We start from the raw sequence: 20,916 nt of genomic DNA, 5'->3' as shown, positions 1-20,916 counted from the left end.
CAGCCTGAGGGTCCTGCTCCCCTTCTTGCACCTTCTCCACCGCTGAAGTGATAAAATTTTAATCTGCTGCCAGGCAGGGGATGAAGGGGAGGCACCGCAGGCGCTTCCCTGGGATGCAGCTGGCTGCAGCTGAGCGCCCCGGCCCTGCGGTGGGCTGCAGCGTGGGCACGGCCCTGGCACCGCGACGCGGATGCAGCGCTGGGAATTATCATCGTCTCAGGCTGAGGAAAGAGAGCGGTGGAATGGCGCAGGGCTGGGATTTGGCAGGACAGGGCTGTCTGGGGGATTTCTGGGTCTCTCTCAGGCCGTGGGTGCCTGTCACTTCTCAGCGAAGGGGCTTCGGTTCATGGGGAGCCGCCGGCAGCTCCGCGGGATCTCCCCGAGGTGAGGGGCCCCTCAGGGACACCCCATCTCTCACTGTGGTCCACAAGCACAACCACGGCCAGAGGGTCCCCAGCACCGCTGCGGGAGGGAGAAGGGCCAAGGTCGGGCCCGTCACACCCGATTCACTCCCAATTCCCTCCCCGCTTTGTCCAGCGCGGTTCTGTGGCCACAGCTGGTGCAGAACGGAGAGAAACCACCAGTCCATAAACCAAACCGTGGGGACCAGGCTCGGCGGGAGAGGATCCCACTGCTGCCACCAGGAGCCCGCAGGCCACACCGCGCTCCCTGGAAGGTGGCAGCAAATAAATACCCAGCCTGGACAGACAGCGAGTGAGCGACGCCGCCCAGACACACGGCCCAGACCCCGCCACCTCCCACCCGCACTGTGGCCCCAGTGCTCCCAGTCAGACCCATCTGTGTGTACTGGGACCTGTAGTCCCTGTCCTGTGGCCACCGGAGCTGGCGGAGCCACCCAAGGCCATCGTGGCTGGACCCTCAGAGGGGCAGAGGAGGGGTCGGCAGAGGCCGCGGTGGCCGGAGCAGGGTCCCCTCATCCAGCATCACACGGTTTGGCAGCCGGTCACCGAGCTGAGGAAATGGCTTCTACTCCCTTCAACCGGCTACCATAAATCAGCGCTGCCGGCTTAATTAACCTGGAGGCACGGCTAATTCCAGCAGCTCATCTAATCCTCGTTACCTGGGAATTCAGAGCCCGGCGACTCGCAGGGGCTGAGTGAAACCCCGGTGGTAAAATGTCACCGCTGCTGTGCACGGGGAGGCGGGGGGGGGGTCTCGCCTCCTTCCGTCTCCGTCCCCCGGTGGGGAGCAGCCCCCGGGAGGGCCGGGCCGGGGTGTGCCGGGGGCGGGAGGGGCGGGATGGGGAAACTGAGGCAGGCAACGAGGCCGGGCTGGGCTGGGGCGGGGGGGAGGCCCGAGCCACCCGGGGGCCGGGGGAGGGACCGGAGCGGGGTTGCCCGGCGCTGCAGCGGGCGGAGCCGGGGCTCGGCGGGGCCGCGCCCGCCCCCGCCTCCCGGTCGAGCCCAGCTGTACCGTACCGAACCGAGCCGTGCCGGCCGCTACCGGGCGGTGCTGAGCCCCAGCAGAGCCGTGCCCGAGTCCAGCCGCACCGGGCGGGGAGCGGGAAGTCTCGGTGGTACCGGGAGGCCCCGGCGCTCTCCGCGGTGCTGAACGGAGCCGCCGCGCCCGCAGGACGCGCCGCCGGCGGGGCCCGGCCCGGCCCGGCCCGGAGCGGCTCGGCCCGGCGCGGCGCGGCGGCGGCGGGGGATGGAGCCCTTCCTCGGCTGCACCGGCGCCGCGCTCCTGCTCTGCTTCAGCTACGCCGGTCTGCGCCCGGTGGAGGCAGGTAAGGGCCGCCGGGCCCCGGGGAGAGGCTGCCGGGGCGGTGGAGGGGGGAGCCTCGGCGTGGGGAGACCCCCCGGTGCGCTCGGGTGGGAGCGTGGAGCGGGGCTGCGCCGTGGGGATGGGAGTTTGGGGGGGCATCGCCGACCGGGACTTTGTGGGTTTAAAGAGGGTTTCGGACACGCAGCCCCGCGGCTCCGGGAGCACCGAGCTCTCGCCCCCACCCGTGTCCCAGCGTGGGCGGCCCCGGGGAAGGCGGCTCGTAGAGACGAAAACGGGCTCGGGGAGAGCGAAGACACCGGGCACGGGGGAGGCAAAGGCTCTTCTGCCCCCCAACAGCGGTGCCCGCTCGTGTCATGGGGCTGAACTGGAGCAGAGGAGGCAAAACCAGATGGGCTCTGCCACCGCCGCGTCCGCCTCGGCCATCCCCTTCCCCGGCTCCTGCTCAGCCCGGGCTGTCCGTGGGGCCCTGGAGCTCCTGAGGAGGCACCTGCCCCGGAGGAACCACCTCTCCTGGGGTACGGCCCATCCCGGCCACTTCGAAGCAGGCCCCTGCGAGCTGAGCAGGTCCTCTGAAGTGGGGGAGCCTTCGGGAAGGTCCCCACGAGGTAGCTCTAATTTTGGAGAGACCAGGACGTGCTCAGGTCCACTCTCCTCCCCTGCATCAGCCGGGCTGAGCCTTCGCCCCAGCACCCCGCGTGTGGGTGCTACGTCTCAGTGGGTGCTTCCCACCCGGAGCCAGACGCCCTCCCTGACTCTGGGTAGTCAGCCGAGGGCTGTCTCCTTCCCTGGCTGCAAGATGTTGGTGGAACAGCTGCTTTGATTTGCAAAACGCTGGTTGCCAGAATATCTTGCATTCCAGGAGGCTGGGGGTGACTATCAGGGATGCGGAGCTCCGGGGAGTGGAAATTCCTGCGCCCGAGCCAGCCCCGGGAATTGCCGGAGTTACATTTACCCCCGTCCTGTCTGCGCCGGGGCTGCAGCAGCCCCCCGAATGCCTTTGGCTCTGACAGACGCGTCCTTGGCCAGACATCGGCACTCTGAAGTTGCCGTTTCACAACTGACAGACCCGGGGAGATTAAGGAAACATTCCCAAACGGAGGGAGCGATGGGGAAAACACGGTGGCACAATGGAGGCAGCTGCAATTGTAACAGCCCTCCTCCCAATTTTCTGTAAACTAGGCCACTTCCCCTGCTCTTCCTTATCCTTGAATCACCTCAGTCAGCAACTGAGAGTAAACATGGAGTTGTGTCCCTGCCCATAACCGCCTTCTGCTCCTGTCTTACAGGCAGCGTTTCTGTGCCGTAAGGTGGCCGTGCCACGTTCGGAGCCGGGCAGCTCTGTAAACGCAGAGAGCGACCCTGCTCACGGCTACGGCGTGCGGTGGGGAGGCAGGAGACGCCGCTCTGGGCTCTGACGAAGCTGCGTGACCTTGGTGTCGTGCCACGCACCCCCGCTGCCTCCTCCTTCTGTGGTCTCCTTTGCCAAGGGTTGTGATGTGCTCTTCCCGCACCCCGGCGAGGCCGTGAACTTGTGCTGTCCCTGGTTTTCAGAGAGGGAAAAGAGGAATGAGGGTATGGAGTGATTTTCCCAAGGTCACCCAGAGGTAGAGGCAGCATTGCTACCAGCTCTGTGTCCCCAGCCCGACGATGTGGCCATGAGGCCACCAAGGTGTGCAAGCCAAGAGTCACTAGAAAAGTCCAGGGAGAGGAAATCATCCCCAGCAGGGTCAGGCAGGGATGGAGCCTTGGCGGTCCCTCCCCTTTGGCCCCAGAGCTCATGCCTGTAGGTTTAAAATAATGCCTGTGTGAAAGGTTGAAGCTGCTGTGCCCGGGAGAGGACCGGTGCAAACTCCTCCCTGCTGATGCAGCGGCGGGGGCTGGCAAGCGAGTGGCACTGAGTACAAGCCCTGCTCTGAAAGGGAGGTTTGGCCAGTCAGGACCGTTTCTTGGCAAGGTGATGCCAAGGTGACCGAGAAGGGCAAGCAGGACCGGGAGGACAAGGCAGCTCAGAAATAATCTCCCCACTAAATACCCTCAGCATCCCACCAGCACCTTGGGGGTGAAGCCCTCCAACTCATTCCTAGTGCTGCCTGCTCCAGGGGGTCCCCGAGAAAACATTCGGGATGGTTGGCAAGTCAGAAATACAGTTTTGCCACAGCACTTGCTCTGGAAGCGGGCTGGCCCAGCCTGCATGGTCCGAGCTGCCAGCAGCCCCCTCCTCGTTAGGCAGAGCTAACGAAGAGGGAGATGAGCTGTGCCGGGCTCGGTGGCGCAGGGCGGCTGTTAAGGGCTGTAAGAGCAGCAGGGCGATCTGCGCAATGATGATGAAAGACCCCAAAACAGGCCACGGCCCCTGCAACTTGCTGGGGCAAAAAGCATCTCTGCAAGGTGCCTGTGCATACAGCAACTCAGGTCAGGTTTGGTTTTGTGGGATGGAGGGGAAAGGTGCTCAGGCAGAGGTAAAACTTCACTCTCTGGCGCAGCTCGGCCCCATCCAGCGCTCAGCCTTCACAGGACCCGCACTGGCCTTCAATGCACGGAGCCCCTTCATGGCTCCTCCGCTGCCCAAAAAGGGGCCAAAACCACCTGGGTGGATTCTGGTCGCTGCTCAGCACGTTCCCACACCGTGCGCCGCTCTGCAAACCAGGCTCCTCTTCCACTGCTGAGGTGGGTTTCCATCCTCACCCCCTCCCCAGGCAGCCCCACCAGCTGCAGCAGGGGAAGGAGAGCAAAGCGAAGGTGACAGCCGGACCGTGGACTGTCCCTGGCCTGTACCTCACTGGGCACGCTCACCCCCGCCTCTGAGCCCGGGGAACTGAGCTCAGCCACGGTCTGGCAGGATCAAAACCAGAAGCGAGCAATAGGCTCGGCACGCAGGAGGAAGCAGCGATCGGGCTGACAGCTCTTTGGAGACGGCAAAGCGACCCGCTGCGGCCCCTTCCCGTCTCTCGGAGGCCACGGAGATTCCTGGCCAGCTGACGGATGGCGTAAGCACTTTATTGATTTCTGCGTTCAGCGTAGGAGAGATTTAATTGAAATATGGAGGTTTCTAACCTCACTGTCAGCCTCTCAGCAGGGATGTTACTGTGCAAAGCAGCCGAGGTTGCGCCATCCGCTTCCAAACGCTGTTTCCTGCTGGGAACATACATGTGGAAAACGGAGAGGGACGCGCTCGCACACGTTAACCACGCACACCATGGCAGGATCCAAAAGCAGCCTTCATGGAGTGGTAGCCACGTACTGGTACTGAATATGGCCTCACCCTTTTGGCATTTATTGTTAAATAAACCCCTCCTGGTTTATATAGTAGCCAGAGGCCAAATTAAGGCCTGAGTCAAGTGTAATTCAGTTAAAAGCAGAAATGTATTGAGCAGCAGAGCATGCAATTCCTCTGTTCAGGAAAAATCGGAGTGTTGGATACAAGAGCAGAGCTGGGTCAGGACCAGCCAGCAAACTCCCGGGAGAGGTCTGGGTACCAGCATCCAGCTCCAGGCCTTGCTCACCCTCCTGCCTCTGACAGATTTCTCTCTTTATTTCTCTAATATCACATAAGTGTGGGCTGAGAAAAGCTAGAAAAGAGTGCGGTACCCAGCCCTCCCCCAGGACATTTGGGTCCTGGATAAAATGTGCCACGGCAACGACTCTGCTCTGGGTTGGCAGCATTAAAACCCAAATTGTGGCGTTGGCAAGACCCAAGTGAATCCCGCCCAGCTGCGGGACTCAGGGAGTCCGAGGTTTGGCAGCACCAGACATTCTCCAAAGTAGAAACACCCCTTCCTTCTGCCCTAAGGAATTCCTGATGGCCAGGCTGGACACGGTGAGGAGCTCTGTGCTCCCTGAAAAGGCTCCGTCCTCCCTGACAGCATTTCCACCTGCACATTCGGGCACCCACTCCTGAGGAATCAGGGGGCTGACCGAGATCGGACAGGGGAGCGGGCAGTCAGCAGGAAAGAATTGCCTCTTTCCCAGACTGAAGAACCACCAGTTGGTCTTTCTGCTCTTTGAAATTGCCAGAGTTTAGCAAACAGCCCCGCTTGCCACGGGGCCGGGAGCGGGATGGCAGCGGTGGGCCCTGCTCCCTCCCACTCCCCTGCAGGTTCCTTCATTCAAACCCTCAGGGAGGCTGAACGGCGGCGCCAGCCCTTCCTACGTACCCCATAAAGCTGACAAGCAATTCTATCGGCTGAAGGGAGCCCTGCTGGGAGAGCAAAGAAAGGCTCAGGAAGGCACCGAAAGCGGGTGTTTTCGTACCCACACTCAGGGAGCGGCAGCAGCGCTTTGTGGAGAACATCACACGGGACCTTATGGGATGCTCCTGCCCCTTGCAGGTTGTGTCCTTCCATCTCCCACGTCCCCACAGGGAAGGTTGAGGTGCAGGAATAAAGCGTTACTGGGATTTAAGGCTGACTTTTACTGGTTCCCGCAGGGAAGGGCTCACAGCTTGCTGGTGGACAGCACTGAAGGAGCCGCTTCAGAGCCTCGGCAGGCGATCTGCTCGCTGGACCATGGCCTGGGGGCTCTGAAGCTGCTGAGCTGAGCCTTTCACAGCAGGAAAGGAGCTGCTTGTGGGAGAGGAGTTAACTGAACTGGGAAATGCTGTCACTACAGCGGAGCCTTAGCCACGCAGGAACCAACTGCATTTCACTCCAGGCACTTCCCAGTGGCTGGAGTTTCCAGGACAGTTGAATTCAGTTTTGGGGCTAGACTGGGCCCCTTGGCTGGGGAGATAAATCCAGGAATACGCTCTAATTCCAAACCTACAGCCTGACCACAGGACTCAGTGATATTTCCACAGATTCTTCCTTTTCCTCTAAGCACTGATCCCCCCAGCCTGCATGGCTAAAGGCAGCAAGCTGGCTCCCACCCCCAGCCCCACCATAAGAGCTCACAGCAGAAGGTGCAAATTGAGAGCAGCTTCAAAAGAGCGAGACACAACAGCAAGGAGAGGGACCGCGGCCGAGGAGCCAGGAGCTCTGAGCACCTCCCAGGGATGTCTTTGTGGCCGAGGTCCCCACCCCGATCCTAGAGGTGCCAGACAAGACATCCCGGGGTCTCAGACACCCCCTTTGCTCACCTCACCACCCTCGAGCAGCAGCCCCACCTTCACGGGTGGTGGCAGCAGTGGGATGGAGACAAACCTGACCCACTCTCTCCCTCCCTCCCTCCCTCCCCATCCCATCCCATCCCATCCCATCCCATCCCATCCCATCCCATCCCATCCCATCCATGCTACAGCTCTGATGCTGAACTCAACATAAGGGGCAAGCAGGCGGTTTCCTCCTCCTTGTGCCAGCAGTCGCTGTGTCGACAATAAAAAGTCAGGGAGGAATCAGCCCAAAGCTGTAAAGTGTGGGGTTTTTTTTTTTTCCTCTCTCTCAAATAAAAGTCCATTAATAATCAGCAAACCGTTTAATGAGAGGCTAGAAGGAGTTCTCAGCATTAAGAGGGGATTAAGGGTAATCTTCATCGCTCATGCCTCCTTGCTGCGCGGAGGCGGTTCTGACCTGCTCTTGCCAAAAGGCCCAGGGTGGGTAGGAGGGAGGCAGGGCTGGGACACAGCTCTGGGGGCTCTAGTCCTGCAACTCACCTTGGCAAAGGGTCCCTGTGGGAAGGAAACAAGACTCAGTTTAAGCATGATCAGTTTTGAAGCAGCCATTCAAGTTTAAAAATCATGTTTTCATCTTAATTAATCAGGGTTTTCCCCTTAAAGAGGGGGCTGTAATTTCTGCTGACACGAGAACGGGAGCAGCTTTTCACCCGAGCACACAGCTCTAATTCAAATTTGGCCAAACAGATCCTCTGCCAGTTTGCAACGTGTGATTTGCTCCAGCAGGCATTGCAGCCTCTGTGCTGGGATGAAGCTAAACTGCTAAACCAGAAATCTTGTACCATATGGGTCCCTTACAGACCAGACAAGGGATGTGCTGTCCTCAGCGTCTCTGGAGTAAAAGTGTTTGAGGAAGGTTTGATGCACAGCATGTTCCCTGCCATCTCGCCCGCAGCGGGGGAAGGAACAGCCCCTGGGGCCATCCCACCCTCTGTGCCCACTCCCAGAACACCAGCAGCTTTTTCCTGGCTGCCGCAGGCACAGAAGCAAAATTTCCAGGAGTTGCGTATGACTAGAAGGAACCAAACGTTGGGATTTGGCACCTCAAGGCCCTGCTAGAGATGCTGACCCCCTACAGCCAGCTGGGAAACAGAAATTACATCTTCTCCACCTGACCTGGCACTACAAAGAGCCGCAACTGGCCCAAGGAGCCAAAAGCGGTGTGGAATATCTTGGAACAGTGTTTAGATTTTAGAAAGTCATGATCTCATCGTGCATCTCCTGGGAACAGGGAGAAAAGCATCCTCATGGATTAAAATTTTGGTTCCAAGTTATTCACTCAGCTCTAGGTGCAGGAAACTAATTTTCCTGGCTTTGCATTTCTGTCAAAGGCCCTGCTTAATTCGCTTTTCATATCGCTTTTAGACTGGTTTGACACCACTGATTTATGTGTAGCTACTCCTAATCTGTGGCAGCGAAAGGAAAGGCACGCTCAGACCTGCTGTCCTAGATTTCACTGTATTATCTGCTGACTTCAACTACCCCGTCTCTCTCTCGGTATTACTATGAAGGGGGTTTTCTAAAGTGCTCTCGACCATCCACACCGGCTGATTCCTCCCCTGCCTACATCCAGAGCCCTGCTCTACAGGCTTCAGGCACTGGGTTGCAGCTTTTCCAAGTGCTTCCCTTCTTCCCCGCAGCCCTCCACCCTCTCTCACCAGAGAGGTTGTTTGCTCTTCTCCAGCTCTGCTAGGTCTTCCCAACTCCCCCACATTTTATGTCATCAGGAAACTTAAGACACTTTTTATGCTATGCCTCCCTCAAGGTCACAGATTTCCAAGGGGACTCGAGCACCAAGTGCAGTGTGCTGTACGTTCCCTTTTCCCAGCCTGAAGCTTTTTCCCTGATACTCTGCTCTCTGTTCCTGCGGGGTTAATTCATCTCTTCTCAAAGGCCTCTTCAACCTAAGCTGGGTAAATCAGTGCTAGCTCCTAAAAAAAAAATTAGCTCCTAAAAATATCCAGGAAAGACAACCATGCCGGGATTTAACTGTACAGCTGTACTTTGAGAAGGGCGAAGTGCCTGGCTGCAGCTGGAGACTGTTTTGTCTCCCATCTCTCAACTCCGTCATGTCCTCCGTATGTTCTAGCAAATTCATCAGGCATGACTCACAGACCTTCCCTGTACGCATTCCCATCTGCTGACTGCCCCTTCCTAAAATTAGATCCTACTCTGGTTGGCACACGGGTTCAGTCACGGGGGAAGGTGAGGAGCTGCGGACCCACGTCCCTTCCTTGTGGCACAGCAGGGAGCTGAGTCCAGAAGGGACGAGTGTTCAGGCTGAGGACGATCCATCTCCCCTGCCCAGCGTGTCCTTGGCCCGGCTGCTGCTGCGGAGGGTGAGGATGATAAATGTTTCCGTTCTCTGAGAGCTGGCTGGAGACCACTGTCTCCTTTCATGAAGGCCAGCCCCTGAGGGATGAGAATGCTCTGGGTCAACACCGACTTGATCATCTACTCCAGAGAGGAAGGACACCTTCCCCTATGAAATCCCAGAGACCACGATCGCTTGCTGCTCCTCCTTCTGAAGTCCCAAAGTCTGGGTCCCAACAGCTTGTCCAGACGTCCTGTTCCTGAGGGTCTCACTGGTGGGTGTGGGTCTCCCATCTGCTAGAAAGAGGAGCTCTGCAGGCTGGACTCTGGGGGGTGTTGGAAGGAGAGAAAGGAATAAGGTCATTGCTCTGCTAAGTGTAGAACAGCACTGACCTTCAGCTGGGGAATTTTGTCCTCCCGTTATTTTCTCTGTCCCAGGGGAACATTCACCAGGAGTGAAGTCAGTTGTTAGGAGACACTGACACTACAGCTAGAATATTTTCGGCCACATTCAGGCGGCTGGGACTGACTATAAATCCAACAAGTGTTACTGGAGACGTGCACACATGCATCCTTCTTTTACTGTCGACCTCAGCCCCAGCCCCAGAAGGGCAGTGTTGTGCAATGGTTACAAAGCAATAAAAGTAGTATTCTCTGATGAGAGTCAGAAAAACTGACTCCTCCTCACCCTACTGACCTCCTGGGGGTGGTCGGAGACTTAGCAGTCCCGTTAGCATTTAATGTCTTTGGGTTTGGGGCACAAGCTGGAGATTGTGAATTAAATTTGACCAGAGGAGAGGGAACAGGAGCCCAGCCTGCTGCACGGAGCACTGGAAGGTCTGTGCCAAGCCTATGAGGTAAAACCTTCCCCCTGAGATGCCGAGAAGGGCTTTGCACTGCGCAGCTCCCTTGGGAAGAGGCTCCTGCTGAGGGTGTGCAGGAGCCCAGCTGGCACATCAGAGCCCAGCTCACTTTTTGCCAAGGCTGGCAGCTACACAGATCCACCCCGTGCTCTGGAATTGGGAACAAACACTAAACACAGAGCCTCGGGCTACTGCTTTCATGCCCTGCCCTTTTCACATCACAATGGTCCATCCGTGCTGTTGCAGTTGTTCTGCCCTGTTAGCTGTAAGCGGATGGTTGCTGGATGTCCTCTGACCATCGCAGAGACAGCCCATCAGCTGCAAAACGTGTATAAAAAATCTTCTGTCAGACTAACAGGGAAAAGCAAAAGAAACACTCCCATTTACTACTCCTGAATGTCAAACCTCCAGAGTGCTCATCAAAGCATTCAGTTTTCATACTTCCAAGGCAGATTTTGCATTTCCTCCCAGCTGTCGCTGTCAGACCGCATGAGGAAACAACAGAGAAAACGTGGTATGTGGCAGGGAAGGATGAGATGAATGAGCTACTCAGTGGTCTGCTGCAGTGTCAAAAGAAACTCTCTCCAAGGGTCAGTTATTTCACATGTGTCCAATGCAACTCATATTCTCAGCAGCGATCTCCTAGAACCTTGTTGGTAATTAAGACAGGGAATACCTGCCATTTCCAGGTCCCACCCCCAGAATCATACAGAGGAAGGACCCTGAGCAAGCTCCTAACCCGCTCCCTTCCTTGCCCTTGCTCTGTCTCCTGCCCATGGCTGTGACTTTGCCCCCGTAAAGGCTCTGCTCTCCCTCCTTGCAGACAGCCCGTCGGCTCCGGTAAATGTCACAGTCAAACACCTGAAAGCCAACTCAGCCGTTGTGACTTGGGACGTTCTGGAAGATGAAGTTGTCATTGGATTTGCAATTTCCCAACAGGTACGGTGCCTACAGTTACCCAGTTTTGGTCATGTTCATCTTCACCCCAGGTTCCCCTCAGTTTCCAAATTCTCTTGCTGCAGTTTAAGCCCATTTCTTCTCGTCCTGTCCCTCGTGGTCTGGGAGGGGACTTGGCTTCCCGTCCTCTTTGCTGCAGCACTTCATGTATTGGTGGCTGCAGAGAGGAAAGGGTCTGATAGTCTCCACATCCGTGGTGGACAGGGCAGGAAGCAGTGGTCTTAGATGACAGCAGTGCACACAGGAGGCCTCTCCACCACTCTGTGCTCTCCTCTCTCGGCTTCCAGAAGAAGGACGTGCGGATGCTGCGCTTCATCCAGGAGGTGAACACCACCACCCGCTCCTGTGCCCTCTGGGACCTAGAGGAGGACACTGAGTACATTGTGCATGTCCAGTCCATCAGCATCCAAGGCCAGAGCCCTGCCAGTGAGCCAGTCCTCTTCAAGACCCCCAGGGAAGCTGAGAAACTAGCCTCTAAAAATAAAGGCAAGTGTGGGTGAGTTCCTGTGTGGCCCCTGGGACGCCCAGGCAGCGTAGGGCTCTGCAGAGAAGAAAGCAGTTTCCCATGCAACGCGAATAACTGGGTTAAAGGCACACAGGGCTGAGTGTCCTCTCACAGCCCCACGTGGACAAGTGGGATGCGCTGAGTGTGCCCAGCAGACAAGGCTGACAGGTACCCAGAGCAATAGGGACATGTGCTGAAGGCTGGCTTTTCATTTTTCCCATTTCAGATGAGGTTTATCAGGTAAAATGAGGAGGAGAAGGTTTCCAGACTGGGAGCTGTGTCTCCAGCATCCTTGCCAATGGAAAATGCCAGGGGAAATTCCTGAGCAGCCTGCGAACTCATGTGAAACTAGACCCCTGGATGGCACTGGGCACACCACCACTGTGCTCACAGGGCACCTGGGGGGATTTGCTGAGCCTCCTGTGCTTGGATTCCAGGACAGCAGGGGAAAAAACATACCCAGAGACTCCCACTTTTCTTACATTTCAAGTATTTCTGCCAAATCACAGAAAGTTGAGGTTGGAAGGGACCTTTTGAGATCACCTAGTTCAAACCCCTGCTCAAGCAGGGTCAGCTAGAACAGGTTGTCCAGAATCACGTCCAGTTGGGTTTTGAATATCTCCATGGAGGAAACCAGGCACTTCCTCACTGGCAACTCCTTCACTTGTTTCTCTTAAGCTAAACCAGATTGTTGAAGGTTTTCTGTCAGCAAGAATCTCTGCTACAAACAGGGCTAGGGAGTACAGGGGTCTGGGATATAAAGGGTTACTGCCTGCCTACTGAGGACCCAGCCTGTTGCAGGGCTTTTGGACATGGTTCCTAGGATGTTGTGAATTCTTGACTCTTTCTGCTAAAATGATTTGGTGTCTGTAAATACTGAATTGCTGTTCATCTAAAAGCACTAAGAGAAGCACTAAGAGAAGCACTGCTTCCCTCCCTGGAGGCCTGAACTGTAATCTTCTTAGTGCTTTGAAGCCAAGGAGGCGCATTACGCCCTGCAAAAAGGCTCTACTCATTTCTGAATCCCATGGCTCCACTGAAAAATATCATGCCAGGCTCCACACTCTGGAGCTGGGAGAGGAACTGCTGAAGCATGCAAGGCTTTGTGACAGGCACAGACGGCACTAACAAAGATCAGAGACAGAGCAGAGCGAGCCGCCACGGGGCCGGATAACATGGGGGACTTACCCCATGGCAGCTCCTCTGTGGTTGCTGCCTGTCGATCCTGTCTCACTGCTCCTCCCTCGCCCCATCTCCTGCAGGTCGTGGAGGGCAGTTGCTGCAGAGCAGCTGATGCTCCGCAAGTTCAAAGCAGAGCCTCTGCTGCTGGCACGACTGAGGGGCAAGGACTCTCTCCCCACTAGCTTTGCCCTCAACGTGCTGATGATTTGACACTGTTAAATCAGTGTCCAGTGCAGCCCAAGCCATACAGTCAGGTTTTATGATCTCTCTTTCCCCTTGTGCAGATGAGGTGACAATGAAGGAGATGGCGAAGAAAAACCAACAGCTGCGAGCAGGGGAAATTCTCATCATTGTTGTGGTGTTGTTTATGTGGGCAGGTCAGTTCAATCTTTCTGTCAAAAGCATGTCATCTTCCCAAGGCCTGCTGGCTTGATTGGTTTGCATGTGTAATCATGTGAGACCTGAAAAGAAACCCTTCCTCCCATGAAGAGTACTGCCTATCCAGCTGTAAGGGCACCTGAGTGCCCTCGGCAGCGTCACAAGTTGGGCAGTGCCAAAGGCAGGTGAATCAGTGGTCTGATCTGGTCCAGCAGGAAGTAGACAATGGACCTGATGAACCAATTGCCTAATTTCCCATGGCTAATCCTGTAATCTCAATTTTTCCAGAATGCACTGGTGATAACGCCCTCAGCCATTCAACAGGATGCCTCGAGCCCTTCAAATCATATGGGTCACTGTAATTATCTGGCTATTATATGACTCCAACTCTTATGCAAAACAGAAATTTAAGAGTCTCAGTCTCAACACCCACTATTATACATACACTAAAACCCACTTCAAAATCAATTAAAATAATGGAAGCATTGAAAGAACAAACGGCCCCAAACATCAAAACACCAATAAACCGAGATCCTCTCAACATCCACTATTAAAATGCAAAGAATAGTATTTAATAGGAAGAGGAGGGACATTAGCAGAAACATATTGACTGAAAGAAAGGAAAACTCTACATGTGCTTGGGACGGTGGGAGGAGGAAGGACTAGCATTAGCTGAAAGCTGCTATCCAAAAGGGTGCTTTGCAGCCAAACTTTTGGCAATCTTTTGAAATTCCACCCCAGTCCTCCTTACACCTTGCAGCCACTAATCCTTTCAATCCAAGTAGAGGCTCTGCTACAAAATGGCCACTGTAGTATTTGATTTTATAAGCAAGACCCCACACCCAGCTGCAGCTGAGAGCACCCAGGGCTGTGGAAGGTGCAGCAAAATCATCCTAGGGCCACTTCGCTGGGGGATGCGATGGGCATAGCTAGGCACTCACATTAACACAGCCTCTAACAGAGCATCAGATAAACGTGCTCCTTTAATATGAAGATCCCTCTCTACTGACTTTCTGTAATATGTACAAATATATAAATTAGATTTCCAGAGAGAACCAAGAATTTTCCGACATAAGTTTGGGACCACATTTCCATAGAGCTTACAGCAAATTGTAGGCCAGATCTCACTCCTATGTTTTAAGCTAGCAAACAGGGAGAGGAAAATGCCTCTGACTCCAGCTCCATCAGCTTAGCATGCTTGAAGTGGCTGTAGCCAACTCTTCAGCTTGTTCAGTTTGGAAATTACATGCATGAGTTAATGGGAAATAAAGTTTGCCCATGTTTGTTTTCTATTTAGAGCCCCAGCCTCCCCTGGCTGCCAGTCAGCTGCTGCTTCTGCTGCAACGTAAAACATTAATGAAACAACATTTGCTCCCCTCGAGTCACAGAGCACTTTGCCCAAGGGGAAATGGTTCAGGTGACCCCAGGAAATTGGCAGGAGGGGAAGTTAGCACTATGGTAAATCTATGATCCATAAAAGACAACCTTTGCCACTCGGTATTTAGTCCTCCTGTCCCAGTCAAACCACTTTTCCACACGCAGAGCATGTAAACAGTCACACACAGAGTTTTCCTTGCTCAGGAGAGAAACCCACCCCACCAGTACTGAGCAGCTGACGACTTCAACAACCTGTCGTGTCAGTGGTCAGCATAACGTCACGTCCTCTAAAGGCAGTCTGTCCTCTCTGCTGCTGTAAACTGTAACAATCCTGAATTCCAGCAGAAGATTTGGCCCATTTATACTAGATTCTGCTCAGCTGAGATACCCCCAGGGAGAGATTCAAAAGGAAAGCAGTCACTGATCTGAGATCTGTCACAAAAGAGGGGGATGGAGGGATTAACTGTGTCCTGTACAGTTCTGCAAGGTTTCTTCCAAGTGAATCCAGGTGACACCGAATCACATCCACGTATAATATTTTTTTTTGCCCTGGAAATTTCTGAATTTCCATGCATTATTTGCATTTCCAGAAACTGGACAGCAATTATTGCTAAAGATGATAGCCAAATGAAAACCTAAACTAAATTAAAAGGTTTCCAAAACCTCTAGTCTATGACCTGTTCAGCATTTATGTCAAGTTTTAGTTGCACACATTCAAATTTAAATACTCTGCCAGTAAAAACAATCATGAATAATTACATGAAGTGACTGAACAACTGATTCATCTCCCACTGTAGTATAATCTAAAACTCAGATCAGTCAGAACAAAGAATTTGCTAATACCACAATTTCCCTTCTAGACAGATAACTTACATTTAAAAAGGGAAGTGGGTGGGGGGAAAAAAAAAAAAATCTCTCTACATCTAGTGGGTTCTTTACAGAGTCTCATTATACAGGAAGCTCTTCCCAGCTCTTAACCTGGCCTGGCCATAACCTGAATGTATGATGATGTTTTAGCAAATGCAAACTGGAACCGGTCTGTGCCCAGGGCCCTGAGCTGAGACAAGAGTCAAGCTCTTGTGCTGTCTGTATTTCTGGTATTGTTCACAGCACTTTGCTTCTTTGTGCCTCAGTTTTACCATCAGAACTCACAGAAGGTGTGACTGTGGCAGATGTTAACCTTTTCTCCTAGGATCAGCCATTTGTTCACATATGCAAGAAAGAATTTGGACTGCTGTGTTTACACACCTGGGGGCAGCTGCCATAACATCATCTCACTTTATAAAGCAGTTTGTGATGATCTGGTGAAAGCTTTACATATGTTTTGCTATTAGGAGAGCTGGAATATTTTTCAGTAAGGGAGAAGCAGCATCTGCCTGGGTCATCTTAGCCTCTGTGTTTGGAATCTGCAGGCAGAGAAGTTATTTGGTCAAAATGTCATATAAAAGCTTCCAAGAAGGACATTTGCAGTCTTCTTACGTATCATGGCTGCCCCTGTTTTTCTCTTCATGTGCCTGCCTGTGTGGGAGGAAATTTCCACTGGCAGCTTTGCTGCCGTCACTGTTGCATATTTGCAGATGTTGTCCTGCTGCTCAAAAGGCCCTGGCTTGTATCACATGCAGGCAGGTACAGTACCTGCCTCTCATCTGCCAGCTCCAGCAGCTCCTTCTCTTCACCCCAGAGGAGAAAGATCAGAGGACACATTTTCACTAACCAGAAATTCCAGGAGCTCATGTGTTTGCAAAGCAAAGATCCCATTTAACCCCACAGTTAGTGTTGATTGCTATCCAAACGTGAGGCTTACAACACTTGTCCCATTTAATGACAGGGAAGTTGGAATATAATTAATCTTCTATCCTTCTAACTAGTTTAGCATGGAACTAGGCATTGAGAAGGAAACAGCCAGAGGGCTGACTAGCCATGTTAGAAAATGATCCTTCGGAGCAATTGTGAATGCTGCTGAGATCTCTGCCAGAAGGTACAAAGCCGGTTGGCAAGCAAAGGATCTCTTGATCTCTGCAGGCTCCAGGGGCCGAGCTCATTTGTGTGATCACTAATGCTTTTTCCTGTTAGGGGTGATCGCCCTGTTTTGCAGACAGTACGATATCATCAAAGATAACGAGCCGAATAACAGCAAGGAGAAAGTCAAGAGCGCTTCGGAGAACAGCACTCCCGAGCACCAGAGCGGAGGGCTCCTCCGCAGCAAGGTGAGACGCTGCTGGCACGCAGTCGGGGGACAGGGCAGACAATCAGCTTCCAGCTGGACCTCAGCTAAATTACCCAAAAAGCAGCCGCTGTTAAACATCCTCCCTCCAGTTGGGATGCAGAAAGGAAACACCCCTTCACATCCACGCACGCCAGTACCACGGCTTCGTTAGTGGTCTGAGCCTGCCAGACACAGCAGGACACCAGCACTTCACTCCCACCTCCGGATTAGCCTGCATGTCCATCAGTAAAACAGATTTCAATCCGTATTTCTGAAATATCTGAATATCTCTGGAAGAAAAATGCACTGAGCGATGCTGCAGGCCCTTGAGCTGCTTGGGTCCTTGCCCCCGCAGCAGCCCTTAGGTGAATGTGGTAAAGGGGATATTACTCTTGCAGTTAACTGAAGAGCTGATCAGCGGGAGCGTGGCTGGTAACACACGTGATGTTAAAAGGCTGCCATATCCGTAATGCAAGCAGACTCAAGCCTGTAATTTGTACCAAATTATTTCAACTAATTTAACTTTTTCATGTTTCTATTCCCAACTTGCACTCTGGCACACCCCCACCACTTCACATTTACTTATTATTTGAAACAGCCCACTAATTCATGCTCATTCAGAAGCAGACAGCGATGAACCATGCAACCCTAAAGCCTCAACTTTTTCATTATCCTGAGGGGATGGGAACAAGAATTTTTAGAAAAACAAAAACTGACCAGCACACTGCACTCATCTCTGATGTGTTTTTTTTCCCTCTCTAGTGATTCCTATACATTCTTTCTTCCTTTGTCTCCTCTTCTCTTCTAGTTTCCAAAAAACAAGCCCTCAGTGAATATCATTGAAGCGTGACAGCCTGCCATTTGATAAATGGACTCCATTCCTCACTCTCACTTTCTGCCTCTGAGCCTTGATGACTAGGGAGGTGAAATATTGTTGGAGCAATTTAGAAAGAGACCTAGCGATTGTCACTTGTTGGCACACACCTCCTTGTCTGTGTTCTGCAAAACATCTGGCCAGAAAGAAAAATTCTGCAAAAAACCCCTGAAACCCAAACAAACAATTAGGATGGAAAAGCATCAGTGAGACAGCTGCTGCTGGTGATCCTGTACTGGACTCATGAATCACCTGGGCTGGAGCAACTTCTCACACACTCCTCTCCACCCTCACGCTCCGTCTTCTGGAACAATTTTCCTGTCTTTGGAAATGTACAAGGTTTTGTTGTATCTTTATTTTGTCTCACTGTCACTACATCCTGACAGTATTAACCTGAGCTCAGGCATCAGTCACTGTCACTCCTCTCCAAGCAAGAAAGGAGGAAAGCTCATCACAGCACACAACTAGCAACCAGATTTTGGCTGCTGTGTGCTCCCGGCTTGCTTTGTTCCATTGATGTGTGTTGTGTAACACGTCTTGCAGGTGGGTTTTTAAAACAAAAAAAAGAAAAAAGGCATACCCCAGTTTCCATTCTCACTGTGAGAACCTCCCTGGTTGTTCTCCAGTTAGGCTGCAGCACACGTCTCCACCGTTGCCGACTCTCCTATCTCACACTGGTGCTCTTCATCTCAGATAATCGGGGCACGCCAAACACCGAGGCACAGACCAGTATGAGGGGACACCAGAAGCCGTTATTTAGCTTCCAGGATAAATTTCAACCATTTTCTTCATGGTATTTTCAGCTGGGCCTGAGTCCACCACCAGTGTGATAAAAGGTCCGTAAATATGTAGCCAGTCAGCAAAAAAAGAAAAAAAGAAAAAACTCATGATACCGGTTGCTATGCAAGGTCTCCAGTGGCAATAGCTATTTATTGTGAAAGGCTCTTGCCTAAGGGACCTTTTTCTGAGGGCTTAAGTTCTTAAATTGCTTCTTCTAGTAGGGTTCCTGCGGGAAGGTCTGGTTCTCCTTACACGTCCTGTCTGCACTATTTTTGTGACATTGTAATGCCGGGTATCTGCTGGAGGCAGCCCTCCATGACAAGGATAACGATGAACGGGAAAGGGGCTGGCATTCTCTTCTCTCTTATTCAGTGCTTGCTGTTTGTAAGCTGACAGGATCCCCGGGATTGCTGGTGCTCTGGAAGCTGGTAGATGCAAGTCCATCACGTGGAAAAGATTTATTCTTTGTCATGTGCCGTGGGGTGTCTGTATTTATTTAATTACTCCACAAGACCACTCCATATGCACTAGGGGATGAGGCAAGGTCCTACTTGTTCCATCAAATACCAAGACAGGTTGGCCTGAGTGGGGTTTGAATCTCGTTACAACAAACCTGCACTCAGATGAGCCAGGTTTAAGAGTCCCTGCAAAGAAACAGGCTGGTAGAAACAGAATTCAGCCATCAATCCTCTCCCACTGTCACCAGCCTTTCCAAAAGAGTTGATTTGAGAGAAAGGCACTAGGAAGTCTGCTTGCAGCTGTGTTGGTGAACAAGCAAGGGCTTCCCTTGTGCCGGTTTCAGAAGGCAGGCCAACCCCAAAGGTCTCTTCAGTGGATCCTTTGCCAGAACATACTATACTCCTCCATCACCAAGAGGGAGAGGTCAACACCTCTGATACAGACAGAGCAATAAACATTTTATAACGTACAATAAAAGATTAAAGGCATCTCTTGTGTCCTTGTAACATCTGAATTTAGTAATATTTCATCTTCACCTGTTTTGTGCAGAACACACACAATAGAACAGGGGGGCTTTGTATTTCCCAGGGACTACGGCATGAAATGTTTTCTCAATGTCTGGGTGTAGAAAACCAGAAAGGTTCACCAGAGTTCACTCTGGCTGCAGAACAAGAGGAAAAAAAACCCTTGCAACATAAATAGCACTACAGCCATACCTAGCAAGAATCTTCAGACATGTCTTATCTCCTAAGAAAGAAATGTCATTTGGAATCCATACCCCTATAAAGGGAGATTTAGGACAGATGGTACAGCATGTGCAAAACGATAAGGGAGATGCTCTCTCCTAATCCTAGAGCAGACAGCCAAGCAAGCAGCCCTCAGAAGCCTGCTAGTGAGGAAATCCAGCCTGGTAATTTAGCAGGTTTGGGGGGTGGGGGGTTGTGTGTGTGTTTTTAAAAGCCAGTTGTCCCTGGGAATTCAGACCATATCCCCTTTTTTACAGTAACTGTTGTTGTTCCCTAGTGATAGGTTTAAACTATTTCTTTCCTAACAGAGATGTGCTCACTCCTTGTTTGGAAGAATTAAATTGTAAAGCGCCAGTGTATGTGCAGAGTTAAGTATTCACACTGTAATGTGTCAGGAGGTAAAAGGGTTATTATGTTCCACAACTGCAGGCTTTAAAAGTAAGGTAATAATGCTGTTAGAAGAAACAAATGTAGGCTGGCAGCAACTCAACTCAGAGACCAACTCCAAGCTATCCAATTCAAGCGATTCTCTTAAAGGAAATGTTTTTAGCAACTCTGAATTGATGTCATAAGTTCACACTTTAGGAAAAGGTGTTTCCCATTATAGGAGAAGAAAGTTGCTTAAGATCCTACTTTTCTGAGGGTCATAAACATCACAGCTTTAACTGCTGTTTTGGTATCAGCTTCCACCGTAACCCATCAGTCAGATGCCATTAAGGCTCCCGGCCTGTGAGACTTCCAGCCTAAGCCCATCTTTAGAACTAGAGATACCTCCTTCTCATCAAGAGTTGCCAAAAGATGCTCCTGAGGGGGTTTACAGTCAATAAAGGGAAGAGATCAAGAAAAAAAACAAGACAGCAATGAGGGAAGTCGTGTTGGGCCACAGAAGAATGCACCCTAAAGGCCGCCCACGTTTCCCTGCATGGTTTTGCCTGACTGCTGGAAGCAGGAGCTAGGGAAGAGAGGTTTCAATAAATACTAAAAAGCAGCAAGTGGGAGTGGGCTGGCACGACAGGGATCCCAGAGAGCCCTGCAAGAACTGATTCCCTGTTGATCTCCAAAAAGCAGAGGGAAGCAGCCCTCCGGCCGGCTCTGCCAATGACGCACAGCCCCTGGGGACTAATCCCATTGATTTCCAAGAATCAAGCGAGCAGAGGCGACGGGCACAATAAGGAGCAAGAAGCTGAAAACAAAACCCTTTGCCAATATACGCAGTGCGTGTTTAAATTGAAGCACCACTTGCCTCCACCCTTTCAAAGCACTGTAATATTATGCCTACAAAAAACAATTTAGTCAATATATTCCTCCCCCACGAGTTTAGTAAAATGGAGCCGCAGGAGGCGGTGTGGAGCAAACAATCCTGCACAGCATGTCCTTCCAACTCACAACACACAGCGCCATACACTTCGCACCACCTCCCTCT

General features: G+C 52.4%; 2 protein-coding genes across 3 annotated transcripts in view; one reads left to right on the top strand and one right to left on the bottom strand.

Annotated features, from left to right (window-relative positions):
• Positions 1 to 1,605: 1,605 nt before the first annotated feature.
• FNDC5 (fibronectin type III domain containing 5) lies at positions 1,606 to 19,235 on the top strand. Its single transcript, XM_074850640.1, has 6 exons — positions 1,606 to 1,747; positions 10,853 to 10,968; positions 11,274 to 11,472; positions 12,958 to 13,050; positions 16,502 to 16,635; positions 17,443 to 19,235. Exons 1-6 carry the CDS (start codon positions 1,669 to 1,671, stop codon positions 17,482 to 17,484), a joined length of 663 nt encoding a protein of 220 aa, XP_074706741.1. The 5' UTR covers positions 1,606 to 1,668; the 3' UTR covers positions 17,485 to 19,235.
• S100PBP (S100P binding protein) overlaps positions 7,147 to 20,916 on the bottom strand; it is a 28,683-nt gene continuing 14,913 nt past the window's right edge. The window contains exon 5 of one of the 2 annotated variants that reach the window (XM_074850638.1): positions 7,147 to 7,348. In XM_074850638.1, coding sequence (XP_074706739.1) covers positions 7,317 to 7,348 — 32 coding nt within the window. In that variant the 3' untranslated portion in view covers positions 7,147 to 7,316. Of the gene's footprint in view, positions 7,349 to 9,191; positions 9,493 to 20,916 lie in introns of those variants that run through there. The other variant, XM_074850639.1, reaches the window with a different exon arrangement.

The sequence above is a fragment of the Strix aluco genome, chromosome 26 (assembly GCF_031877795.1).
Source record: "Strix aluco isolate bStrAlu1 chromosome 26, bStrAlu1.hap1, whole genome shotgun sequence".
Taxonomy (NCBI): Eukaryota; Metazoa; Chordata; class Aves; order Strigiformes; family Strigidae; genus Strix; species Strix aluco.
Note: the sequence above shows the minus strand (reverse complement) of the source record. Positions and strands in the feature narration are given on the sequence as shown.

Bases quoted from the DNA above. Each gene is read 5' to 3' on its own strand.
- FNDC5 (XM_074850640.1), top strand. From the start codon at position 1,669: ATGGAGCCCTTCCTCGGCTGCACCGGCGCCGCGCTCCTGCTCTGCTTC. The intron at 1,748-10,852 runs GTAAGGGCCGCC...CCCTCCTTGCAG, and splicing joins TCTGCGCCCGGTGGAGGCAG to ACAGCCCGTCGGCTCCGGTA. The intron at 10,969-11,273 runs GTACGGTGCCTA...CTCGGCTTCCAG, and splicing joins GATTTGCAATTTCCCAACAG to AAGAAGGACGTGCGGATGCT.